The 17,666-nt window shown below is 41.4% G+C and overlaps 1 protein-coding gene and 1 non-coding gene across 8 annotated transcripts in view; both read left to right on the plus strand.

Annotated features, from left to right (window-relative positions):
- MACROD2 (mono-ADP ribosylhydrolase 2) overlaps positions 1-12,103 on the plus strand; it is a 1,304,535-nt gene extending 1,292,432 nt beyond the window's left edge. For 6 of the 7 annotated variants that reach the window (XM_039529899.1, XM_039529898.1, XM_039529897.1 and 3 more), the window contains 3 exons: positions 450-536; positions 3,827-3,895; positions 8,168-12,103. In XM_039529899.1, the coding sequence (XP_039385833.1) occupies positions 450-536; positions 3,827-3,888 (149 nt within the window). In that variant the 3' untranslated portion in view covers positions 3,889-3,895; positions 8,168-12,103. The remainder of the gene's footprint in view (positions 1-449; positions 537-3,826; positions 3,896-8,167) is intronic. The other variant, XR_005596087.1, reaches the window with a different exon arrangement.
- A 5,079-nt stretch (positions 12,104-17,182) lies between these two features.
- Positions 17,183-17,285, plus strand: LOC120402465. The gene has a single exon (XR_005597248.1). It is a non-coding gene; the product is annotated as a U6 spliceosomal RNA (small nuclear RNA).
- Positions 17,286-17,666: the final 381 nt, after the last annotated feature.

Below are 17,666 nucleotides of genomic sequence, written 5' to 3' on the forward strand. Positions count from 1 at the left end.
TTTGTACATTTCAGTTCTAGGTTTTGTATGACTATTCAGTGTGTATGAACTCTTAGTGTATCTATTTTTTACTCAGCTAGATAGAGAAACATTAAATGTATGATTAGGTCCCCATCCTACACTGCATTTTATGAACAGAAGGGGTCCTTCAAAAATGATCAGAAAAGAATGGCAGGGAGGCAAAATCGCACATTATGCCGTGGTTTTAACAATCTCACTTTTAAAAAAGGAGCACAGATCTATATAGATTTTTAAGCAATTCCTTTAAACCATGTCCTCTCCCTACTTCCCCTGCCTTTTTCTTTAATGGCTACCACTACAGAACATCAGAGTCTATACAGCTAATAGCATATCAGTGGATTATAAAAAAAAATGCAATATTGAATCTGAGAATTATACATTAATCAGATGGTGTACATGTTGTTTTCTCCCTTTTGGTGTTTTTCTAGGAGCAGCACACGGGAAAGGGAAGCTATCTGCAGAGGCAATGACAATTGAAAATCCGTGTGACACAGAAAACATTTCAAGTAATGATGGTATGGTTATTTGGTGTTTTAATATCACACAAAACAAGTCAAGTGTGCTGGCTAAATAGATAGAACTAGTAGAGATGCCTATCTAAGGTGTGTGTGTGTGTGAAAATGGCTCCTTTTTAAAAAAAAATTGTGAAGTGTCTAATGTTTCTTGTCCCATTGCTTCACAAAATTCAAAACATATAAAGATTTTAGCAGCATCCTAGCTCTTGGGTTTTGTAATTTCAGGTACAATTCCACAGTGATAAGTGCTTTATAAATGCTGATATTTTAAGATATACAGATCAGATAGCTTTCAATATTGGCTCATCCAAAGGGCCATTTTCAGCACCTTACTAAGAGATTATGAATGTTGGTTTCCAGCCATTATTCGCTTGCTCGCTCTTTTCACTGCTTTAATAATGTGGTGACCATTCCATTCCTTTTATCTAATTTTTTTTTAAACCCTGCACCTTCATTTACTGACACAATAGGAATAAGAGAAAGATGAAAAGATACCTTAGGAAATTCCAAAATCAACAACTTCGTTTCAAAGTTTCTGTTTTGTTTCAATTTTCCTGTCACATCATTTGCAAAAGCCATGCAATTAAAAGCAAGGAAATGAACAGTTAATGACATCACAAATTTTACACTATCCATATAAAGAACGTAAGCAAGTTACTCTCAAGTAAAAAGAAATGACTATTTTGTCACAACAGAACAACCTTACTCTGACCATAAATAAATGCACTGCTTCCTTAATAATCTGGGAATATAAGTAAAAAAATATGAAAAGGATTAAATATTTATTAGAAAATATCTGAAGAAACTAATGATGATTGGAATTAGGGGCTTAATTCAACACCTTTCTTTCATTGGTAATCTGGGAATATAACACCCAAAAATCTTTCTGAAATAAAAACCCAAAAACCTCCGAGGCACACTATCATAGCCAATGGCGCCTGCCGCGCTTTCAGTAATGTGGGTCGTATGCTTGGTTATTCTGAAGCTTTTCCTCTCCTCTGACTGGGAATGCATTCACTTCTCCAGCTAGGGGGAAATCTTTCTCTAGTCGTGCTGAGAGCCACAAAGGAGCCCACCGCTGGAGGGAGAAGAGTTAGTGACTCAGAGGAGTGGCCCAAAATCACAAAAATTTAAAGGGACAGTTCTGGAGAAACTGTACAGAGAAACACTAGGGAAATTCCCATCTTCATTTTTAAAAAAATCCCTTTCCCAGTTGATGTTCATTAAGTTTATGTTCCACCTCACTGAAATTCTCAACTTGCCCTGTGATGCTGAGCCTCAGACTTACGAGGTGCTCCTTTTCGGACGTAGAACAAAACATCCTAGGCCCTTAACCTATCTCCTCCATGACACTTGTAAGGTTATGTTACTGTAGTATGACCCATTGATTGGTTTAGAAACTCTCCAACCCTGGGTGAAATCCTGGCCCTATTAAAGTCCACCGCAAAATTCCCAGTAACTTCAAGGGGACGGGGTTAGCACTCTTCCTGTTACAGCAGGGCTTACTAGCACCACTGCAGGAACAGACTCAATAAGATTTATGGGTGCTTGGCACTTCTCAGGACTTGCTCCTGCATTAGTACATCCACTGCATCCTCTTTGTCCAGGGGATTGACAATGTCCACTTCTGGCAGAGAACCTCCAGTCAAGATTTCTGCCTGGGAGTGAAATTAATTTACGGTTTCTGAACTGTCTCCATGCAGGGCTTTGTTTTTCTCACTGGTGGGTATTCTGTGCCCCAAGTGAAGTCCTGTGGAACTCCCCTGTTCTGCACTGTAATCCTTGAGTCCTTGTTGCAACCGTCAGTCTAGCTCTAGGAGCATTGGATGGGACTGTCGTTAAAGCCTGCAGTGCTGCTCCATAATTGCCCAAAAGGGTTGCTGATAAATGTGAAGTATATCTCCCCATCAGCATCCGCAAGCCCCCACCCCCCATTCCCCCACATCTGAGCAGGATTGCACTGTCCACAGGGAGATGATTGGCTGCTTGTCATAGCATAAAAAAACGAAGGCAGGCTTACCGGTTTTTGATGCTTTGGTCTGATATAACTAAACATCCATTTAATTAAAAATGAAATGAATTAAATTTCACAAGTAATTAGTCTAGAATATGAACTAGGTCTTTTGGTATTCTCAGAAAAACAACCACATTAAAGTGGCTGACATTTTGAGGTTTTTGAAAAAGCTGCTACTGCACATGCACAATGACTCCATTCCTTAATGTTTTTTATTATGCATTCCATTTCTGCTATGAAAAAGCCTATTAAGAATAATCCACAAACCATAGCTAAACACATGTTGCATCATTTCTCCATAATCTGGAGTGGATACTTTTCCTATTACACATTCATTCCATACACCAAAGGAGCTATTACCGTGTCTGTTCTGAATACGCATGATGAATCATTCACAAATAACTCATCAAAATCCTACCAGGTGTATTGACGTGATATTGAGTCAGAAGGAGGTTCACACACGCACAGAAGCAGAACATTTTTTCCTTTTTGCTCATTTTTCATTTGGATGCTAAGGTTTTCCCAGAGAGACTCCAACTATCAGCAATGGATGCACAAAAGTGCCCGTACCAAACACTTAAATACTACCATAAAAATAAACTACAAAAATGGGTTTGCCATAAAGCGTCTCAATAAAACTCACAAAAATAAAGCAGTTCCGAACAAAGGCTGAGAGTGCATGTTGAAATCATCCCATTTTATTTAAGTATAGCTAGGACCTCATGAACAAATCTCCCGTGCCGTACGTTCTGTGATTCCTTTGGCACTACAGCGAGAGTGAAACAGCCTTCCTTTTGCATTAGACCTTGTTTTTTATATTTAATGAAAAGTGTATGATGCCTTTTTATTATTTAATGTTACATTAATTGAAGCATAAAAATGTGAGATCAGCATTTAATTATGATATAATTAGTGATGGGTCCAAATTCTAAATTTCAGATCAGAATCCAGACCCAAACTTTCCCCAAAGTTTGAGGTGTTCAAATCCAAGATTTTTGTTTGGGCTGTTATAGAGACCGTGAAAATTCAGATCTAGACCAAAAGTCTGGGGGGAATCTAGATTCAGAGGTTCTCTAATAATTTTGATGGGTATCTTATTACACTGTTCATAATCTACATTAAATAATGAAACCATTAAGAAGATCTTATATAAGAGAAAGCTACAAAGACTTACAGCAAAGATATTTTAGTGCTCTATTCCCTTAGGTTAGGAGCAGCTATTACTTGCCAGGATGAACTTGACTGAAGTTTGACAACCTTATTGTTTTGTTTTCAGCTGAAATGAATAGTCAGGTTGAAAGTATAAATGAACATTCAGAAATGCAGCCAGAAGATTAACAAATAGGTAAGTCTCCTATGACCAGTGTTTCACTGCAAGTATGCATAGCCATGCTGATTCCATTTGAAAAAAAGATCTGTTGTATTAATGGCCCAAAGGTGTAAACATGACCCAATCACTGTCTGACATTAAACAGTGTTAAACAAGGTCTGGAATTTGGTGTAACAGGGACCTCAGCCTGCTTAGTACCATGGCAAACACCCCGTTAAAAATCTTTTAAACCTTTTACTAAAGATATAGAAAAGAAGGAAAAACAATTAAAGCATTTGAAATGCAAAGCGTTAAATAAGGCTTTCATTTTAACAAGATTTCGTGTTCCTTTAGCTGGAGAGAGCTTTTAGAAGGAAAAGTCCCTTAGATGGTATCAAAGATGGCAATAAAGGTCCTATTGGGGAAAAGAGCAGCCTTTAATTGAGATGAGCTGGAGCTGCTGCTGCTGTTGCTGTTAAAGTCAATCCCGTTTCATCCCAGGTGGCGGTTGTATTCAGCTGGAGCTGGTAGGGAGGGTGATGTCATCTGGGTCCATCTCTCTGGCCTGGTCTGGTCAGGACGTCCCTCAGGATTAGGATGAAAAAGCTCCAATGTGATACCAAGTGGGGTAGCAACCATGATGGTAAAGCTTGCTCCAGCAGCCTCTCTCTGTTCTTCCATATTCTCCTCACAAAGTCTCTTTCAGGACCCAAAAAGGGAGTGGTGGATTAGGCTAATATTAGACAGACACAAATTTTGGTTCATTAATTTCCAGTTCCACATCTTGTGTTTTTACTAAAAATTATTTTAACATAGTCCTTTAACTACATCATTAGGTCCTTTCATTTAGTTTTTCTGTCTCCTTTTCATACCTTTTCCCATCAACGTTTATTATAATAGATTATTTTGACACGTTATGAACTTTTGCATCCCGAAATTAGGGACTTTGCCTTACATAGGCAACTGTTACATCCCTTCACCTCCCTCCTCCCCCACAAAAAAGTGTCTGGTCACCTTAATTAGAATATACAGAATTAGAAAAAGCAACACATGAGAAAAGTATTAATTATGTGACATTAATTGTCATATAAAATAATATAATAGCATTCTGCAACTGTAACGTACTTAGACTGTGTATGGTCTCAGATCAGCAGAACCCAGATAGCAGCACTATTAGCAATGAAAGAGTAACTGAGTGAATGTTTTTTGTCATTGTTTAGGAAAATGAAAAGCAATTTTATACTAGTGGGAATTAAGTTCAGTTCTCTGATATCTGTATTCTGGGAACAACAGGTTTGTGTCATGAGGCTTTTATGCCCTTGGCTCTATAATATCTAACGTCACTTCTAACTAGACTGCTGTAAAACAAGGATGAAGTCAGTTGGCTGCCTTTTTGAGCTTTACTGCTTTATATACTGAATGATGGTGCCATTGCACGAGTGCACAATTGTTATTGCAGCAGAAATGGAAAAGAATAGTTATGTTCATAGACAATAAACAATCTGACTCCTCGATAAAAACGAGTAATCTGCTAGAGATAAAAAGTTCCTGGCACACCCCAATTACAAAAGAAAATGTTGATCCCTGCTGAAGATATACAGTTTCAAAGCATTAATACACACCTCTCCCCCTGTATAGGGCTATTATCAGATGCCAATATCATATACAGCAAGATGTGTTATTTATGCTCGTAATGGGATTTCATGTAGCTCAAGACCAAATATAGAAGCTTTACAACAGCAGCAGCTGTGTCACAGAGATTTAAAAAGCAAGGTCTTATTACTGTGTATACCCCTTTGTCCTTGTCAGTATATTGACAATATGCTGCCATGTTGCATGAGAGAGAGAGAAATATGGCTGATGGGATCCCCATTAAAAAGTAGTGAAGCAGAAGTAAAAAAAACACCTTAACAATCGAAGAATTACTTTTGCAGTTCTCCTTTTCTTTTCCACCCTTTTTTAGCTTCTGTTCATGCATTCTGTCAACACGCTTACCATTTAAAAATAGATTAAAGGGCTAATACCGTCATTGATTTTATCAGCTAGAACTGCTTTTACATAAATGGAAAGAAATTTGTTTTCTCACTAAAATTAGTACATGCATATGTTTTGGGATGCGATCCTTTAAACTCTGCTCTATGAAAGTGAAGCTCACAGGAATAATACAGTATTTAGCATTCACGTAATTAATTTTCTCAATTCCAGTGTGAGGGGTACTGCAGTACTGCCCCCATTTTACAGAGAAGAAAACTGAGCCGGAGGGGTGAAGTGACTTGCCCAGTCTCTGTAGTATTTTAATGACAGATCCAGGATTAAAACTAAGGCATGAATTACGTTCAGCTGTTTGCTCAGTCCCCCAAACCATACTGCCTCTCTGCTTTAATTGCAAGCTACCAGGTCCACACAGTGAAGAATTGATCATCTCGTTAAACTTTAAAGGTTCTGAGCTCTCATGGATCTTTAGGACCAAGCAGATCTCTTTGGGACAGTGGTTTACTGTTATTTCAAGTATGTTCTATACGCTATTCCAAAATGCACATCAAAAAGCCCTAAGAACTCTATTGTGACTACTATGCCCTTGATGTCAACAAACATAAGACACATTATTCAGCATTTTGTTTTAAAAAATGAAAACTGTGCTCTAGGAATTATTTGGGAGGAGTTCTGTGGCCTGTACTATACAGGATGTCAGACTAGATGAGCGCCAGCATCCCTTATAGCCTTGGAATCTGTGGAATTTTTTAATTTCTAATCACTGTTACAACACAATAGAGCCAGGCACCAGCACCATTAATGCATACAGGTACGCTTGGGACTACAGCCATAACATCACCGGGGTTGGTTCCTGCCTGCTTTGTTGCTGCTAGTGCCAAAATCACAGCTGCTTCATGCCTTTGTGTTTTAGCTCTGTTTGAGGATTATGTTATCAAATACTTCCATGGCACTGGCACGAGGAATTCATTCTGCAGTGCTTACAATGACAGGTGGGAAATTTGTGCAGAAAAAAATGTCAATTTTTTAAATGAATGTAAACCACTACATACATTTGCAGCTCTCTGGGCTATGACCTGGGGGGAAGGGTGGAATGAGGTGCTGGCTTTGTGGCTGAAAGGTGTGTCTTTGTGTGGTCAGTTGTGGTTCAGTATATCACTGACAGACACAAGATGAGAGAGTAGGAGGAAGCGTCCTTGTAGGTCCTGGGTATTGCAGGATGGAGAAAAGAAAAGGTTCTGCTGCTCCTTACCTGTTTGCTTTCAGTGCCATGGAAGAAACTTGCTATCTTTGACTCTCTAGTGCAGTGGTTCTCAACCTGTTTGCCATTGTGGGTCACATATGCAGCCCACAATGTGTTATATGGGCCACAGCCAATCCCAGAGGATTCAGGGGGCCTGGGGTCTTTGGCGACGGGGGGCCCCCGCTGCCGAATTGACGCCGAAGACCCGGCACTTCGGTGGCAGGTCCCGGAGCGGAAGGACCCCCTGCCGCGGGTCTTCGGGGCACTTCAGCGGCGGGCGGTCCTTCTGCTCCGGGACCCACCGCCGAAGATCCAGAGCAGAAGAAGCTCCGGGGCCCCGGGACCCGCAAGAGTGTTCCGGGGCCCCCAGAGCGGGTGAAGGACCCCGCTCCAGGGGCCCCGAAAAACTCTCGTGGGGGCCCCTGCGGAGCCCAGGGCCTGGGACAAATTGCCCCACTTGCCCCCCCCCTGGGCGACCCTGTCCAATCCTACCTGTGTGGCCCTGAGGATGTCACATCAGCTGCAGCTGGGGGCTGATGGGGCCACAAGCAGCCCACAGGCCGCAGGTTGAGACCCACTGCTCTAGTGCAATAAATATGAAAAGGCAGGAAGAGGCCATCAGTCCTATCCAGAGATTTGAAAGAGGTCATTGCTAAAAAGGATCAGGCCAACGGTCCACCTAGTCTAATATCTTCTGAGTTAGCGTTTGTATGGAGCAGTGGGCACCAAAAGTGCTTCAGATACTAATTTCATATACAGACGACGGCCTGAAAGCGTGATTTAGTAATTAGCTCATAGAACAGTAACAAGTATTAAACTAGTCAGGTATTTCTGCTCAGTGATAACACTCTGCCTGCCTAGGTGTTTATAAAGCCCTGTCCACACATGTGATGCTATAGAAGTAATAGTGTCTTATTTTAATGATGTTACATGCCTCCAATGTTTTGCACGTGTCTTTGGCAACAGAGACATTAGGAAACTGTATTAAAAAGACCCAGCTAGCCATTTGGGTCCCTGAAAACTTTTGATTTTGATTGAATGAACTATATCATTTTTTCTCTTCTCCATCACAGAGGAACAGTATGAGAGAAGAGAACAATGGGGTGAAACGTGAACGGCAGTCATTAGCATTGTATGGCATCATTCTAACTATCGGCAGAAAGCGCATCGGAAGGTGCCCCATGGGATGGGAGGGGCAGGGAAATAAGGGAAAATGAATCTTTGTTTTAATTCCTCTTAATTCTCAATTGCATTTTGTTCTGTAAACCTGGTTTTTCTGAAGAAGCTTCCCTACTTTGGTCATGATGTCCCACTTCAAACAATCCTTTGCATTGTCCTGGCAATTACAACAACTTCTAGGTCCTGTATAATATTGGAGATGCTTATTTACCCCCCCCCCCCCATCACGAGCCTCTGAATCTCATTTCCCAATGAGGGCACATCATCCAAGCAACTGGTGGGAATGGGATTGTTTTGCATTCTCTGGGATAAATTTGGGGATTTGGTTTGAGGACATGGACTGCCACAAAGCATCGTAAACCACAGAACACTGTGTATCTTAGGACTTTTAAGAACAGCTGTTCCAAACGATCACTATATTGATAGTGAAGTTATTGCACAGTCCCCACCTCCAGCAACATCAGTTAGGAATTCCTGACTGCACGTGCCAGTGCAAAATAGTTAGAGCTTTCAGAAGAAAGACCCCTGCCACTATGGAGATAGTCAAAGAGCGAGGAGGAGTGTTTCCTAGTGCACAGTAGACTCCAACCTATGCTTCACACTATAAGCTCGGAAATCTGGATGCTTCAGGGTGTCGTATTGCTGTATTGCTCACTGGGAGAATGGAGACATCTATTGCCCATTGCTGATCTCTTTAAATCTTGAGTATGATTAGCATATCCTTTGCGTTGTATGTGGTCATAGCACATCATGTGATGCAAAGTAATGCCATGTGACCTAATGCAGTTAGTGCATCAGTTCTCTTCTCTGCTAGTGAATTTGCACTTCTAAAAGTAAATAATTATTTTAAGTGGGTACTTAAAGTATCTGTGGGCAACTAATATTTTGCACAGCCTGTGAGTAATGGAGGCTAACAGACATTCTGCATCCAGCACGTCTTTAAATATAGTTTATGGCTTTAACAAATTCACTGTACCTTGTGTCAGCCCTCATTATATTTTCTACTGCGTATGCATGATTTTTAAAAATGCAATTAACAGTTATTTGGTTAAGAATGTTTTACCATATGTCATTTGTTCTGCCAGCAAGTGCTGCATTCAGAAAAGAGGGCTTATGTACATTTTTTCAACAGTACTGTAAATGAAATTGATACACAAGACTGAAGGAACGCACAGCATGTGTCCAGGGTTTGATGTTCTGCAATATATAACGATGTTAAAAACAATTAGAGCTTTTTTCTTTTCTTTTTTCCCAAGAATCTGGTTTTGCTTGAATATGTACACTCTTTCCCCCAGTCCTGAAATGATTACTGATTGGCTTGCAAAAAAAAAAAAATAATAAAGTGAAAGGAGACTAAATGTATTGGCACTATTCTGATCAATGCATTTGTGCCAAATTCACACGGATATAACTGTGAACCCTATATGTATATAAACAGTTTGACGGCTGCTGGCATTTTCAGGTTGATTAGAAATAATGACGGGACAAACCAGGATCTAAAACAAGACTACTAGATTTGTCTGTGGGAGTGTGGCCACTAGCAGTGCCTGACACCTTCCAATAAGCTGCTTTTATGTACCTCTATCATTGGAGCCGCTTGAAGAGCCCAGGGGGGAGGAGGGCATTGTCTGCAGTCACTTCCTGTGGCATTGTTAGGGAACACGGGGCTGGGGCTTCCAAGGTTTTTGGATTTCAGTTTGGAGGCTAGTAGATATTTCACTTTGAGCATGATCAGTTTTTAAAGAAACTAGGTTTCAGATGTAATTAATCCTGTTAGTTCCTGTTAAAACAGTGCCAGGATTGTACTACACTTGCTCTGTTGGGTCAGAATGCATTTTGGACATCCCTTCCTCTATCCTTAGATGCTTCTATGCCTCTTCCTTTTCCCTTCCTGTTAGCTTGACCAAAGATATCTTCGAGGCCCCGCATAGACCCCAGCCCTAAATGTTATTTTCCTTCTGTCCCTGCATTTGTGTTTGGCTGATTCCAATTGCAGCAGTCAAAGGACCGGCAGATTATGTATGATGCACATGCACTATGTTTCATTATCAAATGATTTCTCTTTAAATAGCCTGTCATAATAGAACCGATACCGTCTCTGGGGGGAAAGATAAATGTATTAGGTCACAGTAATGTTAATCCTCCATTTGTGTGTTCTCTTTTAAAAGGCAAAGATTGAAGGGCTCCCTTTGTTTGTCGAGCTAGGGAAACTCCTCCATAAAGCATTTGGAAAGTCAATTGGTGTGAGCTTTCCAAAGCCTGGTGGGAAACTGTCTGGGCCAAATCTGCAGCTAATTTAAACGGTCACAGCTCCACTGAGTGTGGCTGAGGTAGGACAATATCCGCAAGTCATGGATCTGGTCCTGCGTATTTAATTCTGAAGCTGTACGTGTCTGACTGTCACAGTCTTCCATGTACAACACTAGAGAACGGCAGGCTGCTGCTAGCTAGTATCCTGTGCCCCTCAAACATTAGTGAGACTCAGGCTCAGCAAGGAGCAGAGAAGGAAGATCAGTGCGAGAGACTGATTAAAGGGGTGTGTTCAAAAATATACAGAGAGACAAGCCAATCTTTAAACTCCTTGGCAATACTGACTGATACTACAAATAATTAACTCCAAACAGATTTCAGGTTAGAGGCTCTCCTTATAACCCGTGACGGTAATTTCATTGCTACCCTCGCTTAACCTTGGTTCTCTTTAACAGCAGTGATTCTTTGAAGCTGTGGAACTTTTGCCTGAGGACTCTGCAGCAAGTGTGAAGCACAGGCAGGAAGTGTAGAGTAAGAAAATGTACGAGTTGGTTAAATCTTAACAGTCCCATTTTCAGTCATGAGTGTGTAGCTTGGTTTCCTTGCGTTTTTTGTTCATGTGGCTTTGGGGTTGCATTTGTTTAGGATTTTTTAATAAAAAAAAAATTAATACAATGATGTGTTAGGCGATATGATTCTGAGCTCTTTGGTTATTGCTGGACCGGTGCAGCCACTATTGATTTTGCTGGAGCTACGGAAGTAGAGAGTAGGATCTGTAGAATAAATATCAGAAATGGATTAATGCCACTATAACAGGGGTTTTGGTTAACAACTAACATTTTATCACAGTATGTTCTGTGTAGAAAATAGAACCCCCTAAACAAGTGGTTTTTGCATCCAAATATTAGCATATGCTTTCAATGTTCCAGTTGAAAAAAGTGCTTATTCTACAATTAGGAGCAGCAATCTATTTTTCCTCCAGCTAGTGATTGCTCTGATGATGGACAAGTTTCCTTTCATACAGGCTCACAAAGGAGATGTCTGAGACACTGTCTGTAATATTGGGTCACATATTATTCACTACAGCTAACTGTAAATCTTTCTATGACGCACTGAAAAGCCTCTTTGTGAATTAACACTGTTCTGCTTTATGCATTTGATTAAAAAAGATATTTCTCTATATGCCGTGCATGTCTGCTTTGCTTTTAAAATTACAAAGTTAGCAGAATATGTTGGATATATTTTCTTGGGGAATAGGGGTTTTTATCATATGATTCATCAAGGATTTGCCTTACCCTGACATTTGTGATATAAAGGAAAGTCAGAAAAATGTAATTTTCTTGATCAAAAAATATGTTTTTACTTAAATGCAAATAAATGTAGTCTGTTGCTTGCAAAATATATGGTATAGTGGCTAAATAGGTTAACACATGTCTCTTTTGTTAATCTGAGATTTACATGCTGAATTTGCTTATGAATCTGTTGTTTTTTCTTTTGTCTGTGCCATACATCTGAAAACTTAAACTAATGATGCCTTCATACTACAATGTTTGTTAAAGCAAAATGTTAATAAAACTTGTTCAAGGACAAGACTGCATTGCTTGTGTTTTTCTAACTTTGCTGATTATGCAACAGTCAATTTTGTGATTAATACTGTTCATTTCAGATTTTGAATCTGGTATAAATATGCACTTCAGATTCCTCATTTAAATGTATCTGTCATCTGCTAGCTATTTCTTGTAAGAAAACGATAAAGCTGAAGGATTTTATTTTTGGAAGACAATAATTGGCAGTGATTTAAAAGCTTTTCAGCTTAAAGGGGGAAAGGTTGATCAGTTTAATCATATTACTAAACTAGAGACTTTATAAAAATCCTGGCTGATATACTGATCCTGATTCGCTGTCACTCTGCACCTTATGTAGTTGTTTACATCAAATCAAAGTGAAAAAGTGCTTCAAAATCATAATGGTAACATTTCACACCCATTTTGCACTAGTGTAAATGTCAACACAAAATACAGAATGGAGAATCAGGCCTATTGTGTGGTGTGGGGGGCAAGATTTTAATTATTGACTAGTGATTTTATAAGAGCACTAGTGTTCAACATTTTCTTAAAATCAGACCATTTTAAGGTGTCTGAAGTTGGGCACCAAAATCACTAGTCAAGTGTAGAGAAGAGAATGGAAAACAAAAGAATACTTGATAGTGTGATATAAATCTTTTATTGGCCTGATTGGCACCTTCATGTATTCTATATGCCACATATTTTACAGAAAAGAACTACTATAGAAATGTTTTAGAGAGGGAATGTTTATTGTTGTTGGGATTTTTTCTACCCCTCCACCCATAAGCATGGGCTGAGTAACAAGGAGTCAAACTATATACAGTAGTTTGCTGAGATATAGTTTTCAATGCATAAATGTCATTGTTTCAATGGCCAGAAACTTCCAAATCTAGAAGGACGCACCATCATTATGAAGTTCGAAAGCCTGTCTTTCCAGTGATCTAAACGAAATGTTATGAAGTCATATTTTTGAAGAAAAAAAAAGAAAAAGGATGTTAAATCCATTATTCACGAAGGACCAAAAATCATTCATCTCATATCTTTGGCAGGTTGGGAGAGAAGCTCCACTTTTGGAAAAGTAAGAAGGAAACATTCCTCTAGGAAGGTAATTAAAAAAAATGGCGGATATTTAAAGCTGCTTAGAGGTTTGGAACGTTACAAGGTCTTCCAGTGGAGACGGATTGCTGGGCAGAGCCAGATGAGACAGGGAGACACGTATGGTAAATGATTTTATCACATATCTGCAATTTATTATGCGAGTCTGCAGTTTGTCTCAAGCTGCCATCTCCGCACAAATTATGTTGACATAGGGAGGTGGCAGAATAAATGTGGCTGGGCTGGTACGTTTCCATGGCAGTTTTGTAAGACTGATATTCAAAATGTTGGCAGTGGAGTTCTCTAAGGGAATGTTTCCGGGGATCGATGCTGTAGCAATCGATGTACTGGGCGTCGATCTAGTGGGTCTAGTGAAGACCCGCTAAATCGACCACAGATTGTTTTCCCATTGACTCCGGTAGTCCACCGGAATGAGAAGAGTAAGGGAAGTCGACGGGAGAGCGCAGTAAGTTGACCTCAACTATGTCGAATCCAGCTACGTTATTCTCGTAGCTGGAGTTATGTAACTTACATTGACTTAGGCCTTGTCTACACTACAGGGGTAAGTGTTTGCAGACTACTGAATGTCAAAGGTGAGGTGCTAAGGCCCAGACCCTCAAAGGTATTGGCACCTAACTCCAGAGCCATCCCTTGGGTATGGTGAATCGGGGTGACCGTTCTGGACCCCGCGCTTTGGGAGGGCCGCGTGGGTGGGGAGGTGAGGTGAGCGAGCGGGGTGAGGAGGCAAACAGGGGAGATGAGTGGCAGGCAGGCAGGGGGGCGAGGAGGAGCCTCCCTACCAGAACCTCCCCCACCCCACCAGTGCCTCCTGCCCACCAGCAGGTCCCGCTGATGAGCGCCTCTGCCTCCCTCGCTACACCTACCACCTGCCACGGATCAGCTGTTTCGTGACATCAGGAGGCGCTGGAGGGAGGATCGAGGGCGCAGCACACTCAGGGGAAGGGGTGGAACTGGGTGGGGGAGGGATGGGGCGGGGCAGGGTGGGGGCAGGAAGAGGTGGAGCGGAGTGGGGATGGGAAGTAGCAGGGCAAAGGTGGGGCCTTGGGGAAAGGGGTGGAGTTGGGGGCGGGGCCTGGGCAGATTCAAAACTCATTGTCTATGTCCCAGGCCCCACCCCCCCCCCCAAGGATGACCCTGCCTAACTCTAATTCATTTCAGTAGGAGTTAGGCACCTAAATACCTTTGAGGTACTTTGGGCCTAAATCCCTCCTGTGATATTCAGACACCCTTGTCTCCCATATGAGTTAAGGAAGCTTAGCAGAAGACTCTGGCTACCATGGAGGAGCTGATGTTACATGTGTAGGTATATATACCAGTCTGTTCAAAAACTACTGCTCCTAAATGAGCTGAGAGCACTTTTAAACTTGGTGTTGATTTTTTTCCCATGTAGTAGAAAACTGCACACAAATGCATGTTTGTAAAGATGCTTTTTTAACCTTTATCCATTCCTGGAGGTGAAAGCTGTACTGTCGGATTTTAATGAGTCTTGTATCTCCTTATTTCTTAAATAAAAATATCAGGAGATGTTTAAATACCCAGATAGCGCGTTCCACTAGAATGATCAGCAACACTTTGCAGTAAGTGACAAATCACTGTTAATTTCTTTGGAATTCACTGATAAAACTTTAATCATAATGAACTCCTCTGGGGAAAAAACAGTCCCTATTAAAATGCAGCCAGTTGAGGAGGTACAAAGCCTACTGTAAAACAGAGGATATGCTTAATGAGTGTACTCTAAATCGGTGTACACGTGTGATTACCGTAAGTGGTCACCGTTGACTTCCTTGGAAATTGTGCACACCTGAAAAATCAGTCCTTAGATGGCTCTGCATTTCTGAGGTGGGCAGCTGTAGCCACATGTACCTGATTGAAGATGGAGACTTTAGTGAATAATATTTAATTAATACAGAGTGGAACAACTTCAAAAAGCGAGATTGAGACAGAGTCACAGAATATCCCATCCTCCAGTGATTAGGACACTCTGAGAGATGGGAGACCCCAGTTCAAATTCCATCTTGTCATCAGGTGGAGGGGGGAATTGAAGTGGCATCTCCCACGTCCTGGTTGAGAATGCTACCTACTTGGGAGAGTTAGCTGTGCTCAAAGCACACCTAGCAGATAAGGCCATGCAAGCGAGCTAGCTGGGTCAACCTGTATCTTCACCTGTGGTTTTAGGATCGCAATGGGGCTTAGCTGGGAGATATGCATGCAGATGCATCTGTACAGCAATAGTGCGCATGCCCTCAGCTAGAAACTTAGGCAACGAGGGAACTTTAACATTGAAAATTCAGGCACTGCATAAGTTTAGGTGCCTACGGGTGTTTTGTGGATCGCAGTAACCCCTAAATTTGGGATTTAGGTGACTAAATCCCATTCTGGAACTAGATCTTATTGCCTACAGTGAGCTCTGGATCAGACCTTCTACGCTGTTGGCCTTGCCTCTGTAATTGCATTCATCCACGCACCTGGATACACAAGTTATATTTTTGAAGTAATTTTTTTAACTGCACTAGTTTACACAATGGTAAGTACAGCAACGGCCATCAGTGAAGAAGAAGGAGGGAGAGATGACGGGACTGAAGGAGCTTTTCAGAATCCTTATGGTGCTTCTTGATCCAGGATAAGGATGCCTCACAGTATCTATCATGAAGTCTTTGTCACGTAGCAGATGTAATGGGACATGAGGTGGGCAGGATGTAAAGTTGCTGATCAATGTAGTTGTTATGTTCTTGCACAATCTGGTTGTGTTGGCCCGTATCATCTGGAAGTGATGTCACAGAAAGCCTGGGATTACTGCTGGATGATAATTATGTTTTATTTTAGTGATTAGATCATTAATCTTTATTTAGTGGATGAGACGTCTGAACTGTTCCCATCACTCATCTCTCTCCTACCTGGAAATGGTTACATTTTCATGTTAATGTGATGCATGTGAAAAGCCCTGAATTTTGGGCTGACTTCAGTGAGAGCTGAGGGCACGCAACTCCTCACCAAATCAGGTTCTTATAGCACAGATATTAACATCTCCTACTGAACCACGGTAGAGTGCAAGCTTATGGATTCTTTGAAATGCCTCCTCTAAGCCGTGCTCTCTCCACGTTTATCAAGTCCTTGCCCTCTCCACTGAGCAAAGTGGTGAGTTAGTATGGTGGTTTTGTGAGACGGAACTGAAATCAGACTGCAAACACCAACTCATTTCACATAGGCCTGAAAGGAGAGACATTGGATGGGCATGTCTTTCGATCACTGCCCTTTGAGGATGGATTTGAAATGGTAACCTACAGGTAAAACCTCTTTATCCCCTTTCCCCAGGAGTCCCCAGAAATTATCTTTTTCAAGTAGGATGAAAATAATTTTCATATGTCAGAGACAGAGAATGTGATCCAAGAGTTAATTCAATTATCAATCAGTAAGAAATACCAGAAAAGATCCAGGAGCCAGCTGGCCAATCAGAGGGGTGTTGTGAAATTAAATTCCCTCCGCTAGCCTTCCAGTGATGTCAGCCCATCTCAGCACCAGAACGGGATTTATTTTTATTTTTGCAGAGGAAAAGGAAATCAGAGATCAGCTGCTGAAATGAAGTAGATTACTGGTCCCAAATGCCACTGCCCCCCGACATATTGTGATGATGAACATTTCAGTGTTAACTAGTGAATGCTCCAACAGTACTTCTCCTCGTACAGAGGCTGTGGCTGACTAACACTCATTGAAGGTGAATGGTGACACATCCCCTCAGCACTCAGAAGCCACCAACATCAGTGCATTCAGCGAGTGTTTCTGTGTGGTTATTTCAAGAGCAGCTGCAGGTACATTACTAGAGTGAAAATCCCTTTGTTCAAGAGACAAGAGGATTATTTGATGCCCCTAGTTAGAGAGAGAGGAAAAAAAACCAGGCAGCATCTTTTACTGATGCTGTTTACTCTGGCCATGAATGCAGTCACTACCCCATGTACTTTACTGTGATTACAGCATCTGCCTCTGCTTGGGCAGCACATATACTAAAATCGGAACGATACAGAGATGATGAGCATGGCCCCTGTGCAAGGATGGCGTGCAGATTCATGAAGCATTCCATATTTTGTATTGCTTCTGCCCCCATGCTATCTTTGCCTCATTTTACATTGAAGTAAATATAGGAGCTTTGGTGCCGGAGGATCTCATTGGAACCTACTGTGGGGCCTCGGTCTTGGCTATTCCTGTCTAGTCCATGCTCTACACCATCGGTTATCAACCTATTTACCACTGTGGGCCGCATATGCAGCTCTCTATGTGTTATGTGAGCTGCAGCCACACAATATATATACTAGCTGTATAGGCCTGAGGATGTCACATGGGCCGCAGCTGTGTGCTGATTGGGCCACGGGTTGAGAACCACCGCTCTACACTCTTTATCATAGTCAGAGGAAATGAACATGTATGGTAAGATTTTATGAAGCAGCCATGTGTCAGGGCACTACTCAGT

Source organism: Mauremys reevesii, linkage group 3, assembly GCF_016161935.1.
Source record: "Mauremys reevesii isolate NIE-2019 linkage group 3, ASM1616193v1, whole genome shotgun sequence".
Taxonomy (NCBI): Eukaryota; Metazoa; Chordata; order Testudines; family Geoemydidae; genus Mauremys; species Mauremys reevesii.